This window comes from Globicephala melas, chromosome 19, assembly GCF_963455315.2.
Source record: "Globicephala melas chromosome 19, mGloMel1.2, whole genome shotgun sequence".
Lineage (NCBI taxonomy): Eukaryota > Metazoa > Chordata > Mammalia > Artiodactyla > Delphinidae > Globicephala > Globicephala melas.
Genome location: NC_083332.1, coordinates 13,664,343 through 13,688,718, shown reverse-complemented (window position 1 = coordinate 13,688,718; position 24,376 = coordinate 13,664,343). Strand labels below are relative to the sequence as shown.

Here is a 24,376-nt window from a genome sequence, read left to right as displayed (position 1 = left end):
GGAAATTTGTAAGTTTGTGTAACCAAAATATTCAGGACTTCAGGTCCGGCTTGACCCAGGATTTCAAACAATGTCACCAAGACTGAGTTGCTCTCTCTCCATCTCTCGGACCTGGTTCCTCTGTATTGACTTTATGCTCAAACATCTCTGTCCTTGGAATTGCAAAGGCTGCATCTCAGGCCCACATCCAGTGGGAAAGATCTTTCCCATTACCCTCTAACCCCCAAATCCCAAGATTCCTTCCACTTGGTGTGGCTCACCATTTGCTCACCTTGACTCAATCACTGTGGCCAGAGACACCCACCATGCTGCTTTTTGAGTTAAATGAGTCAGAACTCTCAAGCTCTGCTCAAATAAGAAATCCAGCTGACTCACAGCTTTTCTTTTTCTCACGTATGTGGGAGAAGGGAGATGTGATGATCCTTTTCTGGTTTAACAAAGAAAATTTCCAAGTATTTCTTCCAGAAAACAGAGGCAGCACTTTAAATATTAACAGGGCAATAGATGAAGTATGACAACCAATCAAAATGACACATTGAGAGGGTAGAGGCTAGTTTCACCGGGCACAGCAACAATGTCTGTAGTCTGTAGAAATCTTTTGTGTGCTGAATAGGGTAGGAAAGTGAGAATGTACTTGTTACCCTTAACTTGATGAAATTTCCCTCAGCATCAGAACTTAGAGTGTTACTTTGATATATGCTTTTTATTGGAAAAGTTAGTGGAAAATTCCACTTTTTAGTGGACAATTTCAATCAAACACAGAAGTAGAGAATTGTATAATGAACCCAGCTTCAATAATTAACATTTTGCCTTTTTTTTTTAATCCCACTATTTTTTTTTCCCTGGAATATTTTAAAGAAAATTCCAGCCATCATACCATTCACCTGTAAATTCTGGAAATAACTGAGGAAGTATCCCTAACACATGAGAACTTTTTTTTGGGCTTCTCACTGTTGTGGCCTCTCCCGTTGTGGAGCACAGGCTCTGGACGCTCACGGACCCAGCCGCTCCGCGGCATGTGGGATCTTCCCAGACGGGGGCACGAACCCGTGTCCCCTGCATCGGCAGGCGGACTCTCAACCACTGCGCCACCAGGGAAGCCCCACATAAGAACTTTTAAGAAATAAAACTACAATGCCATTATAATGCCCAGCAAAATTAAGAGTAACCCCTTAATAGCATCTAACCCGGTCATAGTCAATTTTCCCCAATGATCCAAAAATGTGTTTTACAGTTGCTTTGTTTGAATCAGGACCCACACGTTGCATTTAGTTGTTACGTCTTTTAATACCCTACATTTTTTCAGGCAATTTAAGAAACCAGGCCTTTTGTCCCATAGAATTTGGCTGTTTGCTTCTTCACAAAATCGATTACAACTTGTTCCTCTGACCCTATGTATTGGTCTGCTCAGGCCGCCATAATAAAATACCATAGACTGGGTGGCTTAAACAACAGAAATTTATATTCTCATAGTTCTGGAGGCTGGAAGTCCAAGATCAAGGTGTCAGCAGGGTTGGTTTCTCTCCTGGGTTTGCAGAAAGTACCTTCTCACTGTGCCCTCACATGGCCTTTTCTCTGTGGGCATGAGTGGAGAGAGAGATCTCAGGTGTCTCTTTCTCTTTTTATAAGGACACCAGTCCAATAGGATTAGGGCCCCACCCTTATGACCTTGTTGAACCTTAATTATCTCCTTAAAGGCCCAAATACAGTCATGATGGGGGCTAGGGCTTCAACATATAAATTCTGTCCATAACACCCTATATTGCCTATAAACTGGTAGTGAGCTCTAGAAGCTTGGTTAAACTTAGACTCAAAAAAAAAAAAAAAAAGAGGGCTTCCCTGGTGGCGCAGTGGTTGAGAGTCCGCCTGCCGATGCAGGGGACACGGGTTCGTGCCCCGGTCCGGGAAGATCCCACATGCCGTGGAGCGGCTGGGCCCATGAGCCATGGCCGCTGAGCCTGTGCATCCGGAGCCTGTGCTCCGCAACGGGAGAGGCCACAACAGTGAGAGGCCCGCGTACCACCAAAAAAAAAAAAAAAAAAAAAACCAGGGAATTCCCTGGTGGTCCAGTGGTTAGGACTCCATGCTTCCACTGCAGGGGGCCCAGTTCGATCCTGGGTAGACTCAATCTTTTAGGCCCTTCATTGGTGGTCCTTTCCCACTGTTAGTGATATTGCCAGTGCTGGTGATCGGTCATAAGTTCAGATGGTGTCAGCCTGACAGCCAATTGTGTTCGAGATAGAATAGGATTATTACAAGTGTGCCTCGGGCAAACTTAGAATCTTTTGGGTCCACGTGAGTACAGCCCTGACTGTGGCCCGGAGAACCAGGACTGCTGAGCACTGTTGAGTATGCTGTGTACTGCCCAACTCTAGGGAGCACAGAAAGCCCCAACTGCCTCTGGCCTGGGTCACCTGCTTGCAGGGGAAGTTTGTTGGGGAAGTTTGGCCACCAAGATGCTGCTGCAGTGTGCGCAGGGAGGGGACCCTGGGGGCAGCCGCATGTGTTCGTTCCAAGCAGTTGTCAGAGCTGGTGCCTCGAGGCAAGGGAGGACACAGGGGCTGAGACCAAGGCCACCTGCTTACCAGCGGCTCTACTCCCTTGCAGTTGAGCATTGACAGTTGCTGGGTAGGCTCCTTCTACTGCCCCCAGACCAGCTTCACTGCTACCATCTATGATGCCATCGCCACCGAGAGCACCCTCTTCATTCGGCAGAACCAGCTCATCTACTATTTCACGGGCACCTATACCACACTCCACGAAAGCAACCGTGGCAGCGGTGAGGGGGCCCTGGCCGGGTCACATACCCGTGTGTCCTTGGCATCTTAGGCAAGGGGACCTGCCTGTTGGAGCCCCAGGGAGGGCACCTCAGTGAATCCATCACTGGAGACACCTGGGAATGGAATTTCCATGAGTGGGGAGGGGGATGTTGGAGGGACTTTCCAAGCTCCTAAAGCATCGCTGCCGCCCTGCAGGGGCCTCCTTCTACCCTCTATATGCTGGGGTGAGGCTTTCATCCAGACCTTCCCAGGAGTTGTGAACCGACTAAGGGCAGAGAGAGGTGTGAGAGTGAAGGGAGGGAGCAGAGAGCAAGACACTCGGGTGCACGCGCACTCACACACACACGTGCAGAGAGAGAAAGACAAACTGGAGAGAGTTGCATACCAAGCGAGAAATGTGTGGGGTTGGGGAGTGGCAGAGAGTCAGATAAAAGACATACAAAGAGAGAAACAGAGATGGGCCGTTGGAGAGGCAGTGCCATGAGGGAGACTGATCAGAGAGGAAAAAGAGGCTTGATTCAGCCTCATCTGTTAAATGATACCAAAGCCCTAGTTCTTCTCACCTTCTGCCCCTGCCCTATCTAAATGAAAGATGTCAACTTACAGAGTCACAGAAACTTGTACTGTAACCCATATTTCATTAGTTAGTCAGTGTTCCCAACAGCTTTATTTTTCTCCCTTTCTTTCTTAGGGCACTTTGACAGTGGGAAGGACCAAGTTAAAAGAGATTTAAGTCAAAGACGGGTGTTTATTGGCTTAGATAGCTGGAAAACTCAGGGGCATGTTGTTTTCAGGCACAGCTGGATCTCAGGGCTCACTGCAGCTGTTAGACCCATCTTTGTGGTACTGCCCCCACTCCATCGAGCAACTGCAGGCTTTTATGCCGGGGGTGGAGGTCGGGGGCAGGAAAGAATATCTCTTTGTTAGTGGTTGCAGGCTGAGAACTGTCTCTGATTTGCCCAGCTTGGTCACATGCCCAGCTCAGAATCCATCCTCTGGCCAGGGGAATAGAAGAGTGGGGTCAGCCCAATCTGAACCTTGTGGGCAGAGTGTGAGCGGAGGTGGGGGGATTTTCGCAAAGGCAGCTGGGGCCCTATACCAAGGGCCCCTCAGACGCCACACTGAGCAGTCACTCCAGTGGGAGAAGACAGATAACAGGCTCATTAAGGCCTGGAAAATGTGGATGGGGGCCCAGGTGCCAGGCTCAAATGTCTGTGCTGGCCCCCACAGGGAGATGGGTCCGTGTCCTGGCTAACGAGTGCATCAAGAAGTTGTGCCCTGTGCATTTCCATAGCAATGGCTCCGAGTATGTCATGGCCCTCACCACTGGCAAGCACGAAGGTTACGTCCACTTTGGGACCATCACGGGTAAGGTTGGTACCTGGTACCTCTGTACCCTCTCACTTCTAAGAATTCTGACCCCAGGCCCTCACCCCTCACCATATTCCTTCAGGAGGGGTCCCAGGCTGGAGGTTCTCCCTGTGAGTCGATATGGGCTTACGCCTTTGTAGGGGCAGGGCTTGGGGTGTGTTATGTATCTTTCACAATGTGTTTGGTTTCAAAGGGTAGAAGCCCAATTCAAAAATCACTTAAGCAGGGACTTCCCTGGCAGTCCAGTGGTTAAAACTCTGGGCTCCCACTGCAGGGGGTACAGGTTCGATCTCTGGTTGGGGAAATAAGATACTTACATACTGCACGGTATGGCCAAAACATTTTTTAAAAATCGTCTAAGCATAAAAAATGTGTAGACATATAAGTGAAAAGACCAGGATCCAACGTCAGGCATAGCTGGATCCAGGGGCTTACAGGGTATATCCTCAGGACTCTGTCTCTTGGCAAGGTAGTATAGCATAGGGATTATAGCACGGGTTCTGGAGAGAGACTGCTCTAACACACCAACTCAAGTCACTGGCGGCTCCGGATAGGTGACTTAACCTCTCTTTTTGGTCTCATATCCTCATTTGCAAAATGGGGCTGATAGTACTAACTAGTACCTGCCTCATCGTGTTGATATAAAGATTAAATAGACATATATAGGGTCTTAGGAGACTGCTAGGGACATGGTACTGTTCAAGGGTTTATCATTGTTAGCCTTGTGATTTGGCTTCATTTTCAGATAGATACTCCCCTCACGAGGGTTAGAGATGGCCTCCAGGAACTTGGGGCTCACATCTCCCACCAGTCTGAGTCACCCCGAGAGAGTGAGAGTGGACTCTTCCCCACTGGCTCTAGCACAGATCCCAGGGTGCATTCTGATTGGCCCATTCTGGGTCACATGCTCAGACCTGAGCCAAATACTGTGACCAGAGACAGACATACTCTCTTTTTTTAACCTTTTTTAAAGAATTTATTTATTTATTTATTTATTTATTTATTTATTTATTCTGGGCTGTGTTGGGTCTTCGTTCCTGCGTGTGGGTTTTCTCTAGTTGCAGCGAGTGGGGGCTACTCTTCGTTGCAGTGTGTGGGCTTCTCATTGCGGTGGCTTCTCTTGTTGTGGAGCATAGGCTCTAGGCGCGCGGGCTTCAGCAGTTGCAGCACGCAGGCTCAGTAGTTGCAGCTCCTGGGCTCTAGAGCACAGGCTCAGTAGTTGTGGCACATGGGCTTAGTTGCTCGGTGGCATGTGGGATCTTCCCTCACCAGGGCTCAAACCTGTGCCCCCTGCATTGGCAGGTGGATTCTTAACCACTGCGCCACCAGAGAAGTCCAGGCAGACATATTCTTTTTTTTTTTTTTTTTTTTTTTTTTTGCGGTATGCGGGCCTCTCACTGTTGTGGCCTCTCCCGTTGCGGAGCAGAGGCTCTGGACGCGCAGGCTCAGCGGCTGTGGCTCACGGGCCCAGCCGCGGACGCAGCATGTGAGATCTTCCCAGACCGGAGCACGAACCCGTGTCCCCTGCATTGGCAGGCGGACTCCCAGCCACTGCGCCACCAGGGAAGCCCGGCAGACATATTCTGATAGGCCAGTTGTGAATGACTGAAAGGCCAGTTGGGTGAGAGCTGCCCCAGGGAATCCTGGGACTAAGAAGGAGGCACAGGCATAATTGGAGAGCCGGTGTGGTGGGGTGCCAGACAGGCTGGGAAGGGCCTGAGCTTTGACCTGCCCTGCTCTGCAGATGGCCGCGTGTCCTTCGAGTTGCTGCCCAGGCAGCGGTCCGTGTGCAATGGGATACTAGGTACCCAGCTCCCAGATGGGTCTGCAGTGGGCAGGGGGTGGGGTGGGTTTGGGGGGGTTGGGGGGAAATCGAAGGTGTGGGAGAGCAGCAAAGGGTGGGAGAGGTCATAGGACAGGATGGGCAATTTCTTGGGGATGGGTGGAGAGTCACTGGGATAGATGTGGCAGTCACAGAGCCTATGGAGAAGGACGGGATCTGGGGGCTGCTCTGGACTTCTGCCTTCCCTACCAGTTGTCAATTGCTCCATAACCTGGGCCGTATTCATTGCTGGTGACTACAATCTACTGCTGCTGGTGGAGATCGAAGACCCCTCCACCAGGAAGTATTTCCAGGTGGTCAGCTATGACCTGGGTAAATGGGGCGCCACGGCGGGGGCAGGGGGCTGAGCGGGAAGGGGCAGGAGCTCGGAGTGTGAACTGCGGGCCCATCCTTTGGAATCTGTGCCCAGCAGACAGCTGGAGGGAAACGTTGCTCGTGCCACTGCTAGGTAAGGGGCAGTGGTGGAGAACAGGCCGTCTGGGCTGAAGAGCCTGAGAGGAAGTCAATGAGACTAGAACAGAGGGGAAAGGAGAGGAGGGAGATTGGAGATGTGGGCAGACGCCAGAGCTGGAAGGGCCTTGCGGCTCACAGCGAGGAGATTTGATTTGATTTGATGAAGTGAGAATAGGGCTGCCGTGTACAGCTGTTGAGGCTGTGCCTGGTACTCCCCAGCCAAGGAGTCAGAGGAGGGAGGCAGGTCCTCTGCCCTGACAGGACTGTGTCCTCTCAGAGGAAGTGTCTTTTTATTATTCACATAAAGAAATTCTAAAGATTAATGGGCCCAAACGGGAAGCTGTTGGAGGGTTTGGGGAGGGGTTGGGGAGCTAGGGACCTGCTCAGTTTCAGGTCTTGAAAGCTCAGGGCCTCAGGAGATTTTTGCTATGTTTTCCCCACCTGTAGTCAGTGATTACCTGGTTGTCCTCTACACCATCCCGGAATTCATCCCTGACGGTAGGAGGGGAGGGAAGAGGGGGCTGAAAAAGTGGGGGGGAGGTTAGGAGGGGCCCAAGTGACCCCACCTCACTGCTGTGTCCACTCTGCCTCTGTCCCTGCCAGCTCGAGGCCTGGAGTTCCTGATGGTCCTAGGGACAGAGTCTTACACCAACTTCCCGATGGTACCCAAGGGCATGTCCTACAACCCGTATAACAACCTGCTGTTCATCTGGGGCAACTTCCTCCTGCAGAGGTATGGGGCCGGGTACAATTTGGCCTCCCCAACCCCACTAGGGTGGGGGTCCTTTCTGAAGTCACCAAGTTTTCAGAGTATGCCCAAGTCCAGAAGTTACCAGGACTGTGATGGGGGGAAAATGGGCTGGGGTGGGCAGAGATGGGATGGGGGAAGCTGGTAGTTTAAAGCTGGGAGCCCTTTCTTAGATGAAACCTGATATGAGGACCTAACCTATGTGAGCAATAGAAGGGCATTGTCTGGGGAAAGGTAAGGATGCTTTTCACCCCTCAGGAATCCAGGGGTCCCGGAGCCAACTCCATGGGCTGTTGGCAAACTGCCAGTTCGGTTGAACCTTCCTGTTCACTGATGGGCAGGTCAGCCAGAGGGTTTGGAGTGTGGTGCAGAAACTAGAGTCCCAGGCCTCCTTTGCGTGTTCTCACGAGGCTGGTGGAGAACTGAGTAAATGGTTCCTGCATCGTGTCAGGCCTAGTTGGGGAAGCAGATATTCCCCAGGGCCTTGCCTGGTGCCCCTACCTCCCACCTCTGCCCCTGCAGCTATAACAGTAAAAACTTCATCTACCTGGCGGACTTCCCCAAGGAGCTGTCCATCAAGTACCTGGTCAACTCGTTCTATGGGGACACGGCTATTGTCACAGAGACTGAGGAGGTGGGCTGCCCTGCCCCTCTCCCCACTTCCTTTCTGCCCACCCCCAAATCCCAAGGGTTTCCCTTCTTCCCCTGTCAGGGTAAAGGGGCCCAGGAGAGGGAACGTCCTCAGGGACCCAGGGGAAGGGCAACGAAAGCTCCATTTATAGCTGAGAACCCTCAAACTCAAAAAGGATAAGTATCTTTCCAAAGTCACTCAGCAGAGTGAAAAACCTGTGCTCAGAGTCATGATGTCATTTCCAGAGGGGGTCCTCTTTCATTCCATCGTGCAGTTCAGTTCATAAATATTGATCCAGTGCTGGAGACACAGTGGCCAATGAATCAGTCCTGGGCCCTGCCCTCACAGGGTCCCAGTCCAGTTGGGAAGATGGACTCATTCCCAGACTGTGATGGTTCAGAGCAGCCAGGGCTGCAGTGCGGAAACAGCATCTATGGAAGTTCAGACCCGGTCTGGGGGTGTGTGTGTCAGTGAGGGCTTCACAGAGGAGGCCACCTGGAGGGGGGACATGCTGGAGGCTGGAGGGGATCCTCCAGGTCGAAGCTAAGGAGGAGGTGAGATCTAGAGCAAAATGTGTTGGGGGATGAGACGGTGGGCAGTAGTGCAGAGATGGGAAACTGAGGCCAAGGGGAGGGTGCAAAGAGTGAGAAGGAAAAACGAGGGCTCATTCCTTGGATCCCAGGCCTCCAGGGAGTATATATATTAGGAATGGTTACATTGCAAGTAATAGAAACTCAAGCAGACTAAAACACTGAAGAAATTTATCATGGCGAGTGAGGGCTGTAAGCACAGGTGTTTGGGTCTGGGAAGTAGAGAGATGGCTTACCCGATCCCAGCTGGAGGTGAACTCCCAGGCTTCACCCCTCAGGGAATGGGGCCCTCACACTCGGCAGAGCGAGAGGTGGGGGTCACAGGGCCCATGACCCTCACACACACACACCCGGTTGTCTCACCCCCAGATCTGGTACCTCCTGGAGGGTAGCTACCAGGTGTACAAGCTGTTCCCATCCAAGGGCTGGGAGGTGCACGTCAGCCTACAGGTGATGCAGCAGTCCTCTCTCTACGCCCCCAATGAGACCATGGTCACCCTCTTCTACGAAGACCACAGACTGTACCAGGTGCTAAGCGGGGGGCTATGGGGGAGACATGGGGAAGCTGCAGGGTCGCTCATGTGGCCCTGCCTTCTCGCTGCAGCTGGTGTACCTTATAGACAACCAGCAGGGCAGGCTCGTCAAGAGGCTTGTGCCTGTGGAGCAGCTTCTGATGTACCAGCAGATCAGCAACGACTACCTCTTGGAGCGGCAAGGGTGAGGAGATACTGGACCACAGCAGCAGTCAGAGCCTTAGGCGCTGCCTGTGGGAAGCTCCCATTCGGGGGGTGGGGGTGGGGTGGAGATCAAGCCATCCCCAGTGACAACCGCTGGGCTCAAAGGAGGGGTCTGACCCAGCCTGGGGACAGGGTGCATCAGGGAGGGCTTCAAGGAGGAAGAGGTGCATGAGCTGTGACCTGAAGGGTGAGGAAGAATTGACCAGGTGATAGCATGGGGCAGGGTGTTTCAGGCAGGGAGAACCACATGTGCCAAGGCCCCGGGGAGGAAAGGAGATTGCCTGATCAAAGAACTGAGAGAATGCCGTGCTGTTAGAGTGCAGTGGTGGCGGGGTGGACAAGGTGAGCCTGGTGGTCACAGGGAGGAACTTGGACTTCATCTTGAGGGGCCTGGGGAACCACCATGGGACTAAGGGGAGGGGCTCCATGGTCAGATTTTACTGTGTTCAGCAGTGATCCTTTTGCTCACCTGCAGAGGAGCCCAGGGAGGCAGCGGGGGGAGGGGGGAGGACACTTTGGAGGTGGAGTACCGTGGAGGGGGTGGGGGAGAGTCTAGGATGAGGTCCAGGACTCTGGCCTGTGCGGCCGAGGGCCGACCACGTGAACGTGTGCAGGGGCACCAGGGGCTGAGGCTGAGGGGGAAGGGCAGGGATGGATTATTCTTGAGTAGTCAGCAGCGCAGGGGTGGTAAGGGGGCCTGCGGAGGCTCCTGGTGCACGCACGGAAAAGTCAGCCGCCGTCCTCCACTACCGCCGCTCAGGAGCCACCTGACGCTCTCCTTCACCAACTTCTGCCCCTTCACGGTGATGCGTCTGCGGGACCTGCCCAACCCGCAGATCTACACGCGCCAGGAGCGCTACCGGGCGCAGCCGCCGCGTGTCTTGGAGCCCGGGGGCTTCCACAGCGACAACTCGCTCGCTGTCTATCAGGGACTCGTCTACTACCTGCTTTGGCTGCACTCGAAGTACGACAAGGTGGGCGCCTGGCGGCGGCCGGGGCCATCGGGGCCGGGTCTTGTGTGAGGCGGGACCGCAGAGCCGTAGAAGGCAAGGCCTGCGTGGCCGGGAGAACCGCCGCGGAGGGCGGAGCAGAGCAGAGCCGCCTCGGTGCGTCCGAGGCTAAGGCGGGCTGGAGAGGGGGTCGAGCACGGCTCACGGGGGATGGCTTTGGGGGTGTGGCGGTCGGGCTGAAAGCGGGGCTTGAGGCCGATTTCAGGATCAGGGGCTGGGACTGAGGCTAGGAAGGACTCGGAGGATACTGCCTGCCTGGGCACGCCCCTTGGCCCCCCTCAAGGTGCTGGCGGTCCCCGCAGCCATATGCGGACCCGGTGCACGACCCCACCTGGCGCTGGTGGAAGAACAAGAAGCAGGACCAGGTGCGTGGAGAGGGTGGCGAATCGGTGGGAGGGCCGAGCCCGGATCCCCCCTCACCGTCCCCCTGTCCGGGCACTGTCTTTGCCCCGCATCCCGTCCCTCAGGATTACTACTTCTACCTGGCCAGCAACTGGCGGAGCGCTGGCAGTGTGCACGTTGACATGGCCAGCTACGAAAAGATCTACGACCTTAAGGCTGAGAACGAGCTGCCCGAGCGCATCTTCCTGGACAAGGGCACCAGCTACCGCTTCTCGGTCTTCCTGACGGCCCGGGAGCCGGAGCCCCTGCACGGTCTGTGGGCGGGGCTGGGTGAAGCCTTAGGGGCGGGGCTTCTGTCGGGTGCGGCGCCCTGACCCCTCCCTCTGCTCCAAGCAGGCCCCTCCTTCCAGCTGCAGAGCAAGGTGGGCCTGGCTGTGGTGCTGGCCGACCCGGAATGCATCGAGGCGGTGGTGAAGGAGAAGGTCCTTGTTAATCGCAACTCGGTGCTTTTCTGGGTGAGACCAGGTGGAGGGGAGGAGCTGAGGTGACGACGGAGCTACTGAGGCAGTGGACCTGTTAGAAGCCCGCGGTTATTTGAACTGTCCCTGGGTCCTCCCGCTGGCCCGCTGACCCCTTCATTTCTGCCCCCACCCCCAGGTTACGCTCAGTGATAAAAGGTTTTGCTTTGATCAGGGCATTAGTGGACATCACCTCATGAAAACCTCCATGCTCCTCAAGGTGCGTTCCCAGCCTGGAGGGGAGGGATGCGGATGAGGGAAAAGACTGGGCCCGTGGGGTCCACCAGTCATCATCTCCTACTCACAGGTGGTGGGCTCGTCCGGGCACTGCTTCCAGAACACGAACCAGGGGCCCCGCATGCAAGTATTGGACTTGGGGTACTGGGCCCTGTGCTGGGAGGGAAGGGGTTGGGTCGAGTCTCAACAGGGCAGAACCTGAGGGCTCCTTCTGGGAATTCCTTGAATGCCTTCCTAATTTCTTCTTTCTCGTTCATTTTCATCATTCACCCGCCCAGCCACCCACTCCCTCCTTTAATCCATTCGTGTTTTCAGAAAGGGCTGCTTAGTGTAGATTGCACACAAGCTTGTATGTTCCTTCTGATACTTTTCTGCAGGGAGAAGTAAAGTATCTGCCACACAGGGCTTCTTTTTCCAATTGGCACAAAGGCGGCATGTGGGCCAGCTTGGCCCTTCCTTCATACCTCGCTCTTCCTTTGCCTGTTCACATGTGCCTTGTTCAAGCCTTTGGGTCCTTGGTTCTTCACTTGCTTACACATGCAGTATCCCCTTTGCATAGAGGCAAACACTGAGGCTCAGAGAGATGCAGACAAAATGCTCAGAGTAACCCTGGGAGCTAATAAGTGGTAGAGGAAGCCTTGTTCTCACCCACTTCCCTGCCCACTCTCCAGGAGACAGACCCTGGTGCTTCTTCCTCCTGGGTTGGTATGACCCAGGGCAGTTAAAAAAAGGAGCTTGTCGGGCTTCCCTGGTGGCGCAGTGGTTGAGAGTCCGCCTGCCGATGCAGGGGACACGGGTTTGTGCCCCGGTCCGGGAAGATCCCACATGCCGCGGAGCGGCTGGGCCCGTGAGCCATGGCTGCTGAGCCTGCGCGTCCGGAGCCTGTGCTCTGCAACGGGAGAGGCCACAACAGTGAGAGGCCCGCGTACCACAAAAAAAAAAAAAGGGGGGGGGGGCTTGTAACAGCTCCCAACTCCTTGGATCACATGGAATATTTGGGGTCAAATTCAAGGAAGAGTGACTGACCTCGGCTCAATAACAATTTCCTTCTATCCTTAGTGATATGCATTATTTTTAAGGTCTTTACCTTAACCCCAGAAAGTCAAAGTTAACATCTCCATTTTTTTTTTTTTTTTTTTTTGCGGTTCGCGGGCCTCTGCAGGTGCTGAGGGAGAATCTGTTCTGTACTCTCTCCTAGCTTCTGGTGGTCGTTGACGGCCCCTGACATTCATTGGCTTGTAGATGCATCGCTCCAATCTCTGTCTCCATCTTCACAAGGCCTCCTCCCTATGCGTCTGTGTCCAAATTTCCCTGTTCTTATAAGGACACTGGTCATTGGACTAGGGTCCACCCTAATCCAGTGTGACCTCATCTTAACTTGATTACATCTGTAAAGACCCTCTTCCAAATTAGGTCACATGGGCAGGTACCAGGGAATTAGGACTTCCCTGGTCCTAATATCTTTTTGGGACACACAATTCAACCCAGAACAGAGAGTCAGATAATAAGCAAGAGAAATAAAAGATATTGTATGTTAAGGGCAATGGGTGCTAGGAGAAAACAGTAGTGAGCAAGGGCCCTGGGGTAGGTTAGCATTTTCCATAGGATGGTTCAAGGAAGACCTGGCCGAGGAGGAAACATTTGAGCAAAGACTTGAAGGAGGGGAGGAAGTGAGCATGCAGTTATGTGCCGGAAAGCATGTCAGCGAGAGGGGACAGATGGCAGAGGCCTGGAGGCAGGAGTATGTTTCATGTGTTAGACTAAAGGAACAGCGGGGAGCAGGCATGGCTGGATCAGGGCTAGCAAGGAGGACCATGGAGAGAGATGAGGTCAAAGCGGTGATGGGCAGGTCACATGGGAGGCATCTGAGCAGAGGAGCAACTCAGGTGTTCACAGAGTCCCTCTGGCTGCATGTGGGAGACAGCCTGGGTGGAGGGGCGGGAGCAGGGAGGAAATGGGCCAGCCAGGGTGGAGCAGAGGAGTTGGGGGTTTGGGGAAGGGAATAGCTCTATTTTGAAGTTTAGAGACAACGGTATTTCTGGATGGACTGCATGTGGGGGTGAGAGAAAGAGAGGTTTCCAGGATGAGGCCAAGGCTTTTTAGCCTGAATTTGCAGGGGTGAGGCGCCATAAACAGAGGTGGCCTGTGGATAGATTGAATCTGAGACGCCCATTAGACGCCCCAGTGATTCAGTGGCTGATAGGTGTAAAGTCTTTGGCTCAGGCGAGCATGGGAACTGCTTAATCTGTGGCCACGACGCCTCTCCGCGGTAGACATCAAGCCCAGCCCACAGTCTCCAGATGTCCATGTCCTTTTGACAATTGGGTGAAATCCTTGGGCCCTACCCCCAGAATGGGCCAGAAGCCTTTCATTCCCAATGACAATGTCACGGGAGTTCCCAGATCCCTAACCCCCATCCTGGGCTCTACTTCCCTCATATACCCCATGCTTCCCCCAGCTCTACTGTCTGAGAATTCAGTCTCAACCTCAGCCCTTTGTTTTATTTTATTTTTTTATCTTTTTTTTTTTTTTTTTTTTGCGGCACGCAGGCCTCTCACTGTTGTGGCCCCTCCCGCTGCGGAGCACAGGCTCCGGATGCGCAGGCTCAGCGGCCACGGCTCACGGGCCCAGCCGCTCCGCGGCATGTGGGATCTTCCCGGATTGGGGCACGAACCCGTATCCCCTGCATCGGCAGGAGGGCTCTCAACCACTGCGCCACCAGGAAAGCCCTGCGCCACCAGGAAAGCCCTATTTTATTTTTTAAAAATTAATTTTTTTTGCCATGCTGCGAGGCTTGCGGGATCTTAGTTCCTCGACCAGGGAGTGAACCTGGAGTCATGGCAGTGAAAACCCGGAGTCCCAGCCACTGAACTGCCAGGGAATACCCTCAACCTTGCAAGTCCTTGCTTCATAGGTGCAGGTGTTAGTGGTTTTGTATGTCTTATTCTGGAGGCAGTTGGAAGCAACCTGTCTCAGTTTGAATCCCAGCTCTACCACTTACCAGCTGTGTGGCTTTGGATAATTAATAAGTGACTTGACCTCTCTGTGCTTCCCTTTTGCCATCTCTAAAATGGAGATATTAATGGTCTGTATCATACAAGGTTGTTTTGAGGATTAAATAAATCTGAATATGTAAGGCACTGAGGCCATTCCTCAGTGCCTTGTGCATAGCAAGAGCTGCTTAAGTGTTTGCAGTTATTATTGTTTTAACGATCATAATAATGATCACCTTGCCCTCTGGTGAGAGTGAGCCTGGCAGGTAGGGGTGGTGTGTGTGGGAGGAGGGGCGTCTTCCCTGCCCCACCCCTAGAGCCAGGCTTTTCTCCTCCCATTCAGGGCAACCTGATGGTGCCAGTACTTATCGGCTGCCCCCCAGGCAAGCGCCTTGCCTTTGACATCACCTACACGCTGGAGTACAACCGCCTGCAGAACAAACACTACTTTGACTGCGTGCACGTCGACCCCGAGATGCCCTGTTTCCTCTTCCGCGACAGTGCGTGTCCAGCCCCCTCCTCTCAATGTTCAGTGTCCTCCGCCCCCACTACTTTGCCCTCCCAGGCCTTTCCTCCCTGCCCGCTCACTGCCCCAGCACCCTCTGCTCTTCCCCTTGGACCACTCGTCTCTCCTTCTTCCCCTCTCCATCCTCCACTTCCGAGCTAATTTCTCCTCCCCGCCTCAACTCCTCCGACCCCACAGTCTTCTACCCATTCTTCTTGATCCAAGATTTGGTGACGGGAGACTCTGGCAGTTTTCAGGGCAGGTAAAGTCGTGGCCAAGCCAGCGGCTGACAGGAGTGAGGTGGGGAGTCGGGGGGTGGGGAGAAGGGGGGAGGAAGTGGGGGTGGAGGTGGTAGAGGTGATGCAGGACTTTGGACAGTCCGTGCGCACCTCTGCTCCCGGCAGCTACGTGCTGAAGGTGGTGGGCGGCGGGCCCACCCTGGACACCATCAAGGAATACAGCGAGGAGGATATCTACCGCTTCAACAGCCCCCTGGACAAGTAATCCCTGTGGGCCGGGCCCATAATCGGCCTTTCTTCCCCTGCAGGCCCCTGCATCTTCCCAGCCACAGACCAACCCTGGGCTGCAAACCCCGCCCATCTTGGTGTCTCAGGCCCCACCCACAGCCCAGGCTCCTAGCATCCCACATACTCGGCCCCGCCCACGGCAGGAGGCTCCGCTCACCCAATCCCGCCCACTGCCCCCTCTCCCTTTGGGGCCTCTGCCCGCTGAGGCCCCGGCCCCACTGAGGTTACCCCTTCCTGCACAGGACTGGCAGCCTCATCTGGACCACAAGAAACACAACGACTACCGAGGACTCAGCCTTCAACATTTTGTCCCACAACAGTTTAGGCATTGAGTGAGTGCCGGCCGACTGCACGCCCCCTTCTCCCCTACAGTCTGTCGGGCCTGTCCATCCCTTCTGCCTCTGGGAGACCTCCTGGTCCTCAAGCTACACTGACTGCCTTTGCGGTCCTCAAATGAGACCGATCTCTACACAAGCTGGACCCTCTGTCTGTAGGACTGGTCCCTCTTAATCTTTCTTCAGGCCTTAGTTCAGATGCCACTTCAACCAGGAGGACTTTTCTGACTGTTCTAGATGGGACAGTTTTGCTCTCATGTCCTCTTGTACGTTCCCCATTCTCACCCTGACCCCTCTGCCTGTGCTTCCTCCTTCCCAGCCCTTACCCCTCTGAGCTGTCACTGTCTCCTGTGGGGTCTGTCTCCCTTATAGTCCAGGTCCAGAATAGACAAATAATATTTGTTGAATGAGACAATGAACAAGTTAATTCATCCATGGTAGACATTTATTGACATTTGAATGGAAGTATTAATGAATGAATAAAACAATGAAGGAATAAGTTAGTATAGGGGGAATTCTCTGGTGGTCCAGTGGTTAGGACTCAGTGCTTCCACTGCTGGGGGGGCCTGGGTTCAATCCCTGGTCGGGGAACTAAGATCCCGCAAGCTGTGAGGCACCGCCGAAAAAAAAAAAAGCATGTAGGGCCTCAGTAACTGGCACTATAATAATGAAAGGAATAATAATAATGAAAGGAAGAAAATGATGCCATGACCAAATGAAGGAAGTGAATGAATGAACAAAGTAGCCAACTTGCACCTATTCGGTATTCAACCTGTGTTTATTGAATATATGAATGAAGATGTGACTTTGTACCTAGTAGCTGCTCCAGATTCACTTGTGGGATGAAGGAATAAAGGTAGCAAAGAATAAATGAGGGGGTGGCACCTAATAGGTATACCATCCACAATCTAGGTGAATGCATAGTAACAGAGGAATTGACAGCTGGAGATGTAAAGACACGAGGAAATGAATGAGTGAACAAACAGCCTGTCACCTGGGAGGGGTTCAGTCAGCCTTACTGGCTAAAGTGGGTGAAGGAGTGAATCAGGGAGAAAGGGAGGAGATTGCACCTAGTTAGTACTCACCCAGCGTCTGTGTGGTAGAGGGGAAGGTCAGGGAATGGCACGTGCTAGGCATGATTTGTACTACAAGTGCCTGAACTTGGGCCCCCAGGTGGCTCTGTATGGAGAACTCCCCGTGCCATGACACCATTCCACACAGCATCTTTGCCTCCGAGTTCTTCTTCAAGGTGTTGGTGAGCAATAGGTGAGCCAGACACATGGCCCAGGTGGGCTCAGGGGCTTCCTGTGGGGTGACCGCCTCCTCCCCCGATCCTGAACCCCATCCCCCAACAGAGGTGTGGACAAGAGCACATACTGCGACTACCAGCTCACCTTCCAGCTGCGCATCCACGGGCTCCCACTCAGTGCCAGGCGGGCCTTCCTCATCCTCATGGTGAGTGGCTGCCCTGGAGCTGCCCTGCTGCGTGGATGGGGGCCCCCAGGCTGCCCACCCATGCCTGTTGTGTGGTGTCTGCAGGTGTCAGCCAGCCTGTTCGTTGGTCTGGTGATCCTCTACGTCATCTCCTGCCTCCTGTCGCCCTATGTGGTGAAGGTCTGCAACGTCCTCTGCTGGAAGATCAACAACATCATCGCCTGGGAATCTTACATCTACAGTGTCGCCTCCGACACCGGGGCCTTCAGCAACACCTCTGGGATCAAATCTGGGGAGAGCTCTGGGGGCATCTCCAGAGTTGTCTCCAAGGTGGCAGGGGAGAACAGGACTGACACTAAGGAAACCTTGAGGAAGAAGCCAATATCCTGAGCCTCTTACCTGCCCCAACTGCCACCCACCCTCATCCCTCGTTTTCTGGGCCACTTTGAACATGCAACCTGTGGCTCGCTCATCCCAGGCCTTTCTCCCATTTTGCTTGAATTTTCACTTTGCATTTCAGCACCAGCTGTGGGACCTTGTAAGGACTCATGTTCAATTAGTTTGTACCACTCAGCCACATAAGTTATAAAATATCAAAATCCTTCTGTGCCAAACTGGTAAATACTGGCTTCTCTGTGTGCCTGCCTACTCAGCCCCTCCCCAGAGTGCCCCTCACCTCCCGACAGTCCAGCGGGGTCCTCCATGACCCAGGCCCGTTGCTATGACCTGTAGTCTGTTCTGATTGTTCAGCGCCCAGGTTTAACACTAGTTGTTAAATATTTTGAATGGCAACACGTATCTAGTGTCTATCTTAAGGAGGGGACTCTGCAGAGGTTAGAATTTTTGTTTTGGTTGCAAGTAGCAAAAATTTCACTCAGTGGTCCATATGGAAATGGTAATTTACGGACTTTGTTAATATAGGCTTCAGGTACAGTTTGATCCAGAAGTCCTCAATGTCCATAGGATTCTGGCTCCCTTTGTCTACCTTTCCCTGCTCCGCCCTTCTCTGAGGGTGGTCTCTGACCTCAGACCAGCCCACTTCACCGTCTGAGGCTGCACATCCACATGTCTTACTGTTCAGAGAAAAAAGGAGCTGAAGTCCAACATTTCCAGGCAAAAGTCCTGTCAGTCACTCTGATTGGGTGGGGTTGGGTCATAAGCTCACTACTTTACCACTCACTCTGCCAGACAGATGGGACCTTGATTGGGTTAAGCCCTTCAGAGCCCACCCCTGGAGCTGAGGGTTGTCAATCCCTCCCTAATCTCTTGCTTATGTGTGGGGAAAGGCAGCTCTTGTAAGGAACATGTGTGTCAGGAAGGGGAAAAGGACAGACCGAAAGGCCAAAAGCAAATGTGCCTTTGTACTCCACTCCCTGTCCACCCAATAGGCTCAACTCCAGCCCCTCCCCAGAGGTCTTGGGTGAAGGGACTATGCAGGTCCTCTGATCAACCCCTCCACTCCTTCACTGTAGAAGCAGAGGCCCAGGGGACACACCCTCTGAGGGGACACCAGGGCAGACAGTTGGACCAGCTTGTCCGTGATGAGGCAGCATAGCTCCAGAGCAGGCGAGGCCACTGAGGTCACATGATAGAGCTTAGGAATTATCAGGAGAGCATTCAAGCTGAGAAGCTGAAGGACATGCTCAGATGTAGAAAGATGCTCTGGCTGCCCTGTGGAGGATGGCTCGAGACTCGAGGCAGTAGGCCAGGGACCTGGGCAGGAGGGGATGGTGCTGGACCGAAGCCTGGTGTGGGAAGGAGAAGAAGGGACGGGTGGGAGGGATGCTTAGGAGGCCAAGTGAACAGGCCGTGAAGCTGACAGGCCACGGAAGGAGTGGGAGCAAGGGGGGCATTTAGGAAAAGGCCCAGGCCTCTGCCCTGGGCACGGGGGACAAAGAGGCTGTCCCTGAGATGAGGACTGGGGAGAAGGAACAGATTTGGGGGAGACAGGCCATTTGGGGTCATGGTTGGTGTGGGAGGTCTGACAGACTTCTAGAGGAGCCTGTCCAGGAGGCTGCGGGAACCCCAGGTCTGGGGCTCGGGAGGGAGCTCAGCAATGGCCAAGCAATGCACACAACAGTCAGTGGTACAGATACATCTATCAACAAACTTCACTGTATTGCCGCAATTAAGGAGAATGTGATGAGATAACATCCTGGTGTTTTGTTGTGGTTTTTTGGGTTTTTTTTTTTTGTGGTACGCAGGCCTCTCACTGTTGTGGCCTCTCCCATTGCGGAGCACAGGCTCCGGACGCGCAGGCTCAGCGGCCATGGCTCACGGGCCCAGCCGCTCTGCGGCATGTGGGATCTTCCCGGACCGGGGCACGAACCCGTGTCCCCTGCACCAGCAGGAGGACTCTCAACCACTGTACCACCAGGGAAGCCCAACATCCTGTTTTGACCTAAGTCCATTCAGGCTGCTGTAACGGAAAACCATAGACTGGGTGGCTTACAAACAACAGAAATTTCTCAGAGTTCTGGAGGCTGGGAAGTCCAAGACCAAGGCGCTGGCAGATTCGGTGTCTGGTGAGAACCTGCTTCCTGGTTCACAGATGACCATCTTTTTACTGTGTCCTCACATGATAGAAGGGATGAGGAAGGTCACTGAGGTCTCTTTTATAAGGACATTATTAATCTCAAATATGAGGGTTCTGCCCTCACAGACTAATTGCCTCCTGATACCATTACATTGGGAGTTAGGTTTCAACATAGGAGTTTGTGGGGAACACAAACTTTCAGTCCATAGCAGATCCCTTTTCTTAGATTATCAACTAATCTTCATGATGTTCTATCAGGAAAGTTCTATCATTGTCCCCATTTCATAGATGAAGAAACAGAGACTCAGGTGTGCAAACATGTATGATTACATGAATAGGTACCTGAAAAAGCTTTTTATAAAATTCGACATCCATTCCTTATATTAATTCTAAGTCAAATAGAAATAGAAGGAAACTGTTTGAGCAAGATTATCAAATTACCTGATTACCAAAGACACATGGGACTTCCCTGGTGGCCCAGCGGTTGGGAATCCGCCTGCCAATGCAGGGGACACCGGTTCGAGCCCTGGTCCGGGAAGATCCCACATGCCGTGGAGCAGCTAAGCTTGTGCGCCACAACTACTGAGCCTACACTGTAGAGCCTACGAGGCACAACTACTGAGCCCACACGCCTAGAGCCCGTGCTCCACAGCAAAGCCACCACAATGAGAAGCACGTGCACTGCAACAAAGAGTAGCCCCCGCTCACCGCAACTAGAGAAAGCCCACGCGCAGCAACGAAGACCCAACACAGCCAAAAATAAATAAATAAATAAATAAATAAACAAACAAGAAACAAAGACAGATGGCGTATGGCATATGGCATATGGCAGTTAAATGCCAAAGCCATTTTCATTAAAATTTTATAGGTAGAGTCCACACGTATGAAAAACTAGAGCTAATAAATGCATTCAGCAAAGTTGCAGTACACAAAATCAACACACAAAAATCGGTCGCATTTCTATACACCAGCAATGAATACGCTGAAAAGGAAATTTTTAAAAAAAAAATCCTATTTACAACATCAACAACAAAAAGAATAAAAGTTTTAAGAATAAATTTATAGGGACTTCCCTGGTGGTCTAGCGGTTAAGACTCTGTGCTCCCAATGCAGGGGGCCCGGGTTTGATCCCTGGTCAGGGAGTTAGATCCCGCATGCTGCAACTAAAGATCCCGCGGGCCACAACTAAGACCCGGCGCAGCCAAATAAATAACTATTTTAAAAATAAATTTATGCAAGGAGGAAAAAGACTTGTATAGTGAAAGCTACAAAACATTGCTGAAAGAAATTAAAGAAGACTTAAATAAATGGAAAGATATCCCATGTTCATGAATTAATATTGTCGACAGTACTATCTGAATTAGTTTGCTAGGGCTGCCATAAGGAAATATCACAGACTGGATAGCTTAAACAACAGAAATTTATTTTCTCACAATTCTGGCCAGAAACTTAAGATCACAGTGTCAGCAGGTTTGGTTTCTGAGGCCTCTCTTCTTGGCTTGCTGATGGCTGCCCTCTTGCGGTGTCCCCACTGTCTTTCCTCTGTGTGGTCACATCACTGGTGTCTCTTCGTGTGTCCAAAGTGCTCCTCTTATAAAGACTCCTTTCAGGTTGGATTAGGGCCCATTGAGCCTCATTTTAAAGTAACCACATTTGGGGACTTCCCTGGAGGTCCAGAGGTTGACTCCGCGCTTCCACTGCAGGGGGCGCAGGTTTGATCCCTGGTTGGGGAACTAAGATCCCACATGGCATGCGTGGGGAGCGGCAGAAAGAAAGAAAGAGAAAGTAATCACCTTTTAAAAGGCCCTATCTCCAAATACAGTCCTGTTCTGAGGTACTGGGACTTTGGGCTTCAACATATACATTTTAGGGGAACACCATTTAGCCCATAACATGACCCAAAGTGAAATACAGATCCAGTGCAATCTCTATCAAAATCCCAATGGCAATTTTGCATACATATCCTAAAACTCATATGGAACTCCAAATAGCCAACACTATCTTGAAACAGAAGAACAAAGTTGGAGTACTCATACTTTCTAATCTCAAAACTGCAAAACTGCAGTAATCAAAACAGTGTCTTACTGGCATAAAGACAGACATACAGACCAATGTAATAGAATAGAGATCTCAGAATAAACCCTCACATATATAGTCAACTGATTTTTGACCAGGTGCCAAGACCATCCAAGGAGAAGAGACACTCTTAACAACAAATGGTACTGGGAAAACTGGATGTCCACATGTAAAAGAAAAAGTTGGACCCTTACCTTATACCGTGTACAAAAATTAACCAAAACCAGATCAGATTCCTAAATTTAAGGGTGAAAACTATACTGGGAATTCCCTGGTGGTCCAGTGGTTAAGACTCAGCACTTTCACTGCCATGGGCCCAGGTTCAATCCCTGTCAGGGAACTAAGATCCCACAAGCCACGCAGGGTGGCCAAAAACAAAAACAGTTAAAACTATAAAACATAGCGGAAAATCTTGACCTTTGATTTGTCAGTGATTTCTTAACTATGATACCAAAAGTACAGGCAAAAAAAGAAAAAAACAGATAAATTGAACCTCATCAAAATTAAAAACTTTTGTGAATCAAAGGATACCATCAAGAGAATGAAAAGCCAACCCACAGAGTGGGAGAAAATATTTGTAAATCATATATCTGATAAAGACTAGTATATAGAAAATGAAGAACTCCTATAACTCAACAACAAAAAACCACAGGCAACTCAATTTAAAATGGCAAAGGACTTGAACAGACATTTCTCCAAAATAGATATGTAAAATAACCAGTAAGCACATGAAAAGATTGTTCAACGTCATTAGTTATCAGGGAAATGCAAGTCAAAACCACAGTGAGATATCACTTCACATACATTAGGATAGCTATAATAATTAAAAAACAACAGCAAATACAAGTGTTGGCAAGGATGTAGAGAAATTGGAACCTTTGTATATTGCTGGTGGGAATGTAAAATTGTTCAGATGTCATGGAAAACAGTTTGGTCATTCCTCAAAAGGTTAAACATAGAATTACTGTAGGGGCTTCCCTGGTGGCGCAGTGGTTGAGAGTCCGCCTGCCAATGCAGGGGACACACATTCGTGCCCCAGTCCGGGAAGATCCCACATGGCGCGGAGCGGCGGAGCCCGTGAGCCATGGCCGCTGAAAAAAAAAAAAAAAAAAGAATTACTGTATCATTCAGCAGTTCCACTCCAGGGTATATTACCCAGAAGAATTGAAAACATATTCTACAACAAGTACATGTACATGCATGTTCATATCAGCAGTATTCACAAAACCAAAAGGTGAAAACAGCTCAACTGTCCATCAGTGGATGAATAAACAAATGTATATCCATACAATAATACAATAGTATTCAGCCATAAAAAGGCATGAAGTATTGAAATACTCTGTAACATCTATGAACCTCAAAACCAATATGCTAAGTGAAAGGAGCCAGACGTCTAAGGTCACATATTTTATGATACCATTTATATGAAATACCCAGAATAGGTAAATGCACACAGAATGCAGATTGGTGGTTACTAGGGGCAGGGAAAAAGGAAGGAATGTAAGGCAACAGCTTAAGGGAAATGGGTTTCCTTCTGTGATGATGAAGATGTTTTGGAGGTTGATAGAGGTGGTATTTGCACAACAGTGTGGATGTAATAAATGCCACCGAACTGTTCACTTTAGGATGATTAATTTTATTTCCATTTCACCTCAACATAAAGTAGATATATATGTATATAAAAACCAGTACGGTATTTACCAAGAATAAATATTTAAAAACAGTGTGGGGACTTCCCTGGTGGTCCAGTGGTTAAAAATCTGCCTTCCAATGCAGGGGATGCAGGTTCGATCCCTGATCGGGTAACTAAGATCCCGCATGCTGTGGGGCAACTAAGCCCACACGCTGCAACTACTGAGCACGCGAACCACAACTAGAGAGACTGCGTGCCACAACTACAGAGCCAACATGCTCTGGAGTCCGCATGTGGCAACTAAGACCCAATGCAGCCAAAAATAAAAATTAAAAAAAATATATTAAAAAAAACAGTATGGTATTTACCAATAATAAATATAGACCAGTAGAATACAGTAGGTGACTTAAAATATGTGTGATTATTGAAGAGCTTTAATATGATACAAATGTTTTTCACTTTGGTGAGAAAGTGATAGTTTAATAAATGTTTCTGAAAAAATTGACTGTGAGGATAAAATCGAATTTAGATCACTACTTCACACCATATGCAAAAATTAATTAAAGATTAATAATAAAAATCACATGTGGAAAAACACAAATACTTTACCAAAAAGTTTTGGAGACTATTTGTTTTACTTTGGCATGGGGAGAATTTCCTAAGCAAAAGGGAAAGAGAAAGTTACATAAATTTGACTATGTAATAATTAAAATTTTGGGGGCTTCCCTGGTGGCGCAGTGGTTGAGAATCTGCCTGCTAATGCAGGGGACACGGGTTCGAGTCCTGGTTTGGGAAGATCCCACATGCCGCGGAGTAACTATGCCCGTGAGCCACAACTGCTGAGCCTGAGTATCTGGAGCCTGTGCTCCACATTAAGAGAGGCCGCGACAGTGAGAGGTCCGCGCACCGCGATGAAGAGTGGCCCCCGCTTGCCACAACTAGAGAAAGCCCTTGCACAGAAACGAAGACCCAACACAGCAAAAATAAATTAATTAATTAATAAATTCCTACCCCCAACATCTTCTAAAAAAAAATTAAAATTTTGCATGGCAACAGATGAATAAATTATAAATGTAT

The 24,376-nt window shown here is 51.0% G+C and overlaps 1 protein-coding gene across 10 annotated transcripts in view; it reads left to right on the top strand.

Moving 5' to 3' along the window:
- The window catches only part of CATSPERG (cation channel sperm associated auxiliary subunit gamma), a 28,823-nt gene extending 10,993 nt beyond the window's left edge, over positions 1 to 17,830 (top strand). For 3 of the 10 annotated variants that reach the window (XM_060288891.1, XM_060288890.1, XM_060288889.1), the window contains exons 4-25: positions 2,608 to 2,779; positions 4,011 to 4,148; positions 5,896 to 5,955; positions 6,187 to 6,306; positions 6,895 to 6,945; positions 7,051 to 7,180; positions 7,718 to 7,829; positions 8,786 to 8,944; positions 9,021 to 9,133; positions 9,914 to 10,127; positions 10,466 to 10,528; positions 10,631 to 10,817; positions 10,902 to 11,020; positions 11,163 to 11,243; positions 11,331 to 11,387; positions 14,597 to 14,753; positions 14,957 to 15,020; positions 15,163 to 15,258; positions 15,528 to 15,617; positions 16,794 to 16,886; positions 16,976 to 17,075; positions 17,160 to 17,828. In XM_060288891.1, the coding sequence (XP_060144874.1) occupies positions 2,608 to 2,779; positions 4,011 to 4,148; positions 5,896 to 5,955; positions 6,187 to 6,306; positions 6,895 to 6,945; positions 7,051 to 7,180; positions 7,718 to 7,829; positions 8,786 to 8,944; positions 9,021 to 9,133; positions 9,914 to 10,127; positions 10,466 to 10,528; positions 10,631 to 10,817; positions 10,902 to 11,020; positions 11,163 to 11,243; positions 11,331 to 11,387; positions 14,597 to 14,753; positions 14,957 to 15,020; positions 15,163 to 15,258; positions 15,528 to 15,617; positions 16,794 to 16,886; positions 16,976 to 17,075; positions 17,160 to 17,444 (2,661 nt within the window). In that variant the 3' untranslated portion in view covers positions 17,445 to 17,828. Of the gene's footprint in view, positions 1 to 2,607; positions 2,780 to 4,010; positions 4,149 to 5,895; positions 5,956 to 6,186; positions 6,307 to 6,894; positions 6,946 to 7,050; positions 7,181 to 7,717; positions 7,830 to 8,785; positions 8,945 to 9,020; positions 9,134 to 9,913; positions 10,128 to 10,465; positions 10,529 to 10,630; positions 10,818 to 10,901; positions 11,021 to 11,162; positions 11,244 to 11,330; positions 11,388 to 14,596; positions 14,754 to 14,956; positions 15,021 to 15,162; positions 15,259 to 15,527; positions 15,618 to 16,793; positions 16,887 to 16,975; positions 17,076 to 17,159 lie in introns of all 10 variants that reach the window. The other 7 variants (XM_060288894.2, XM_060288893.2, XM_060288888.2 and 4 more) reach the window with 5 other exon arrangements.
- Positions 17,831 to 24,376: the final 6,546 nt, after the last annotated feature.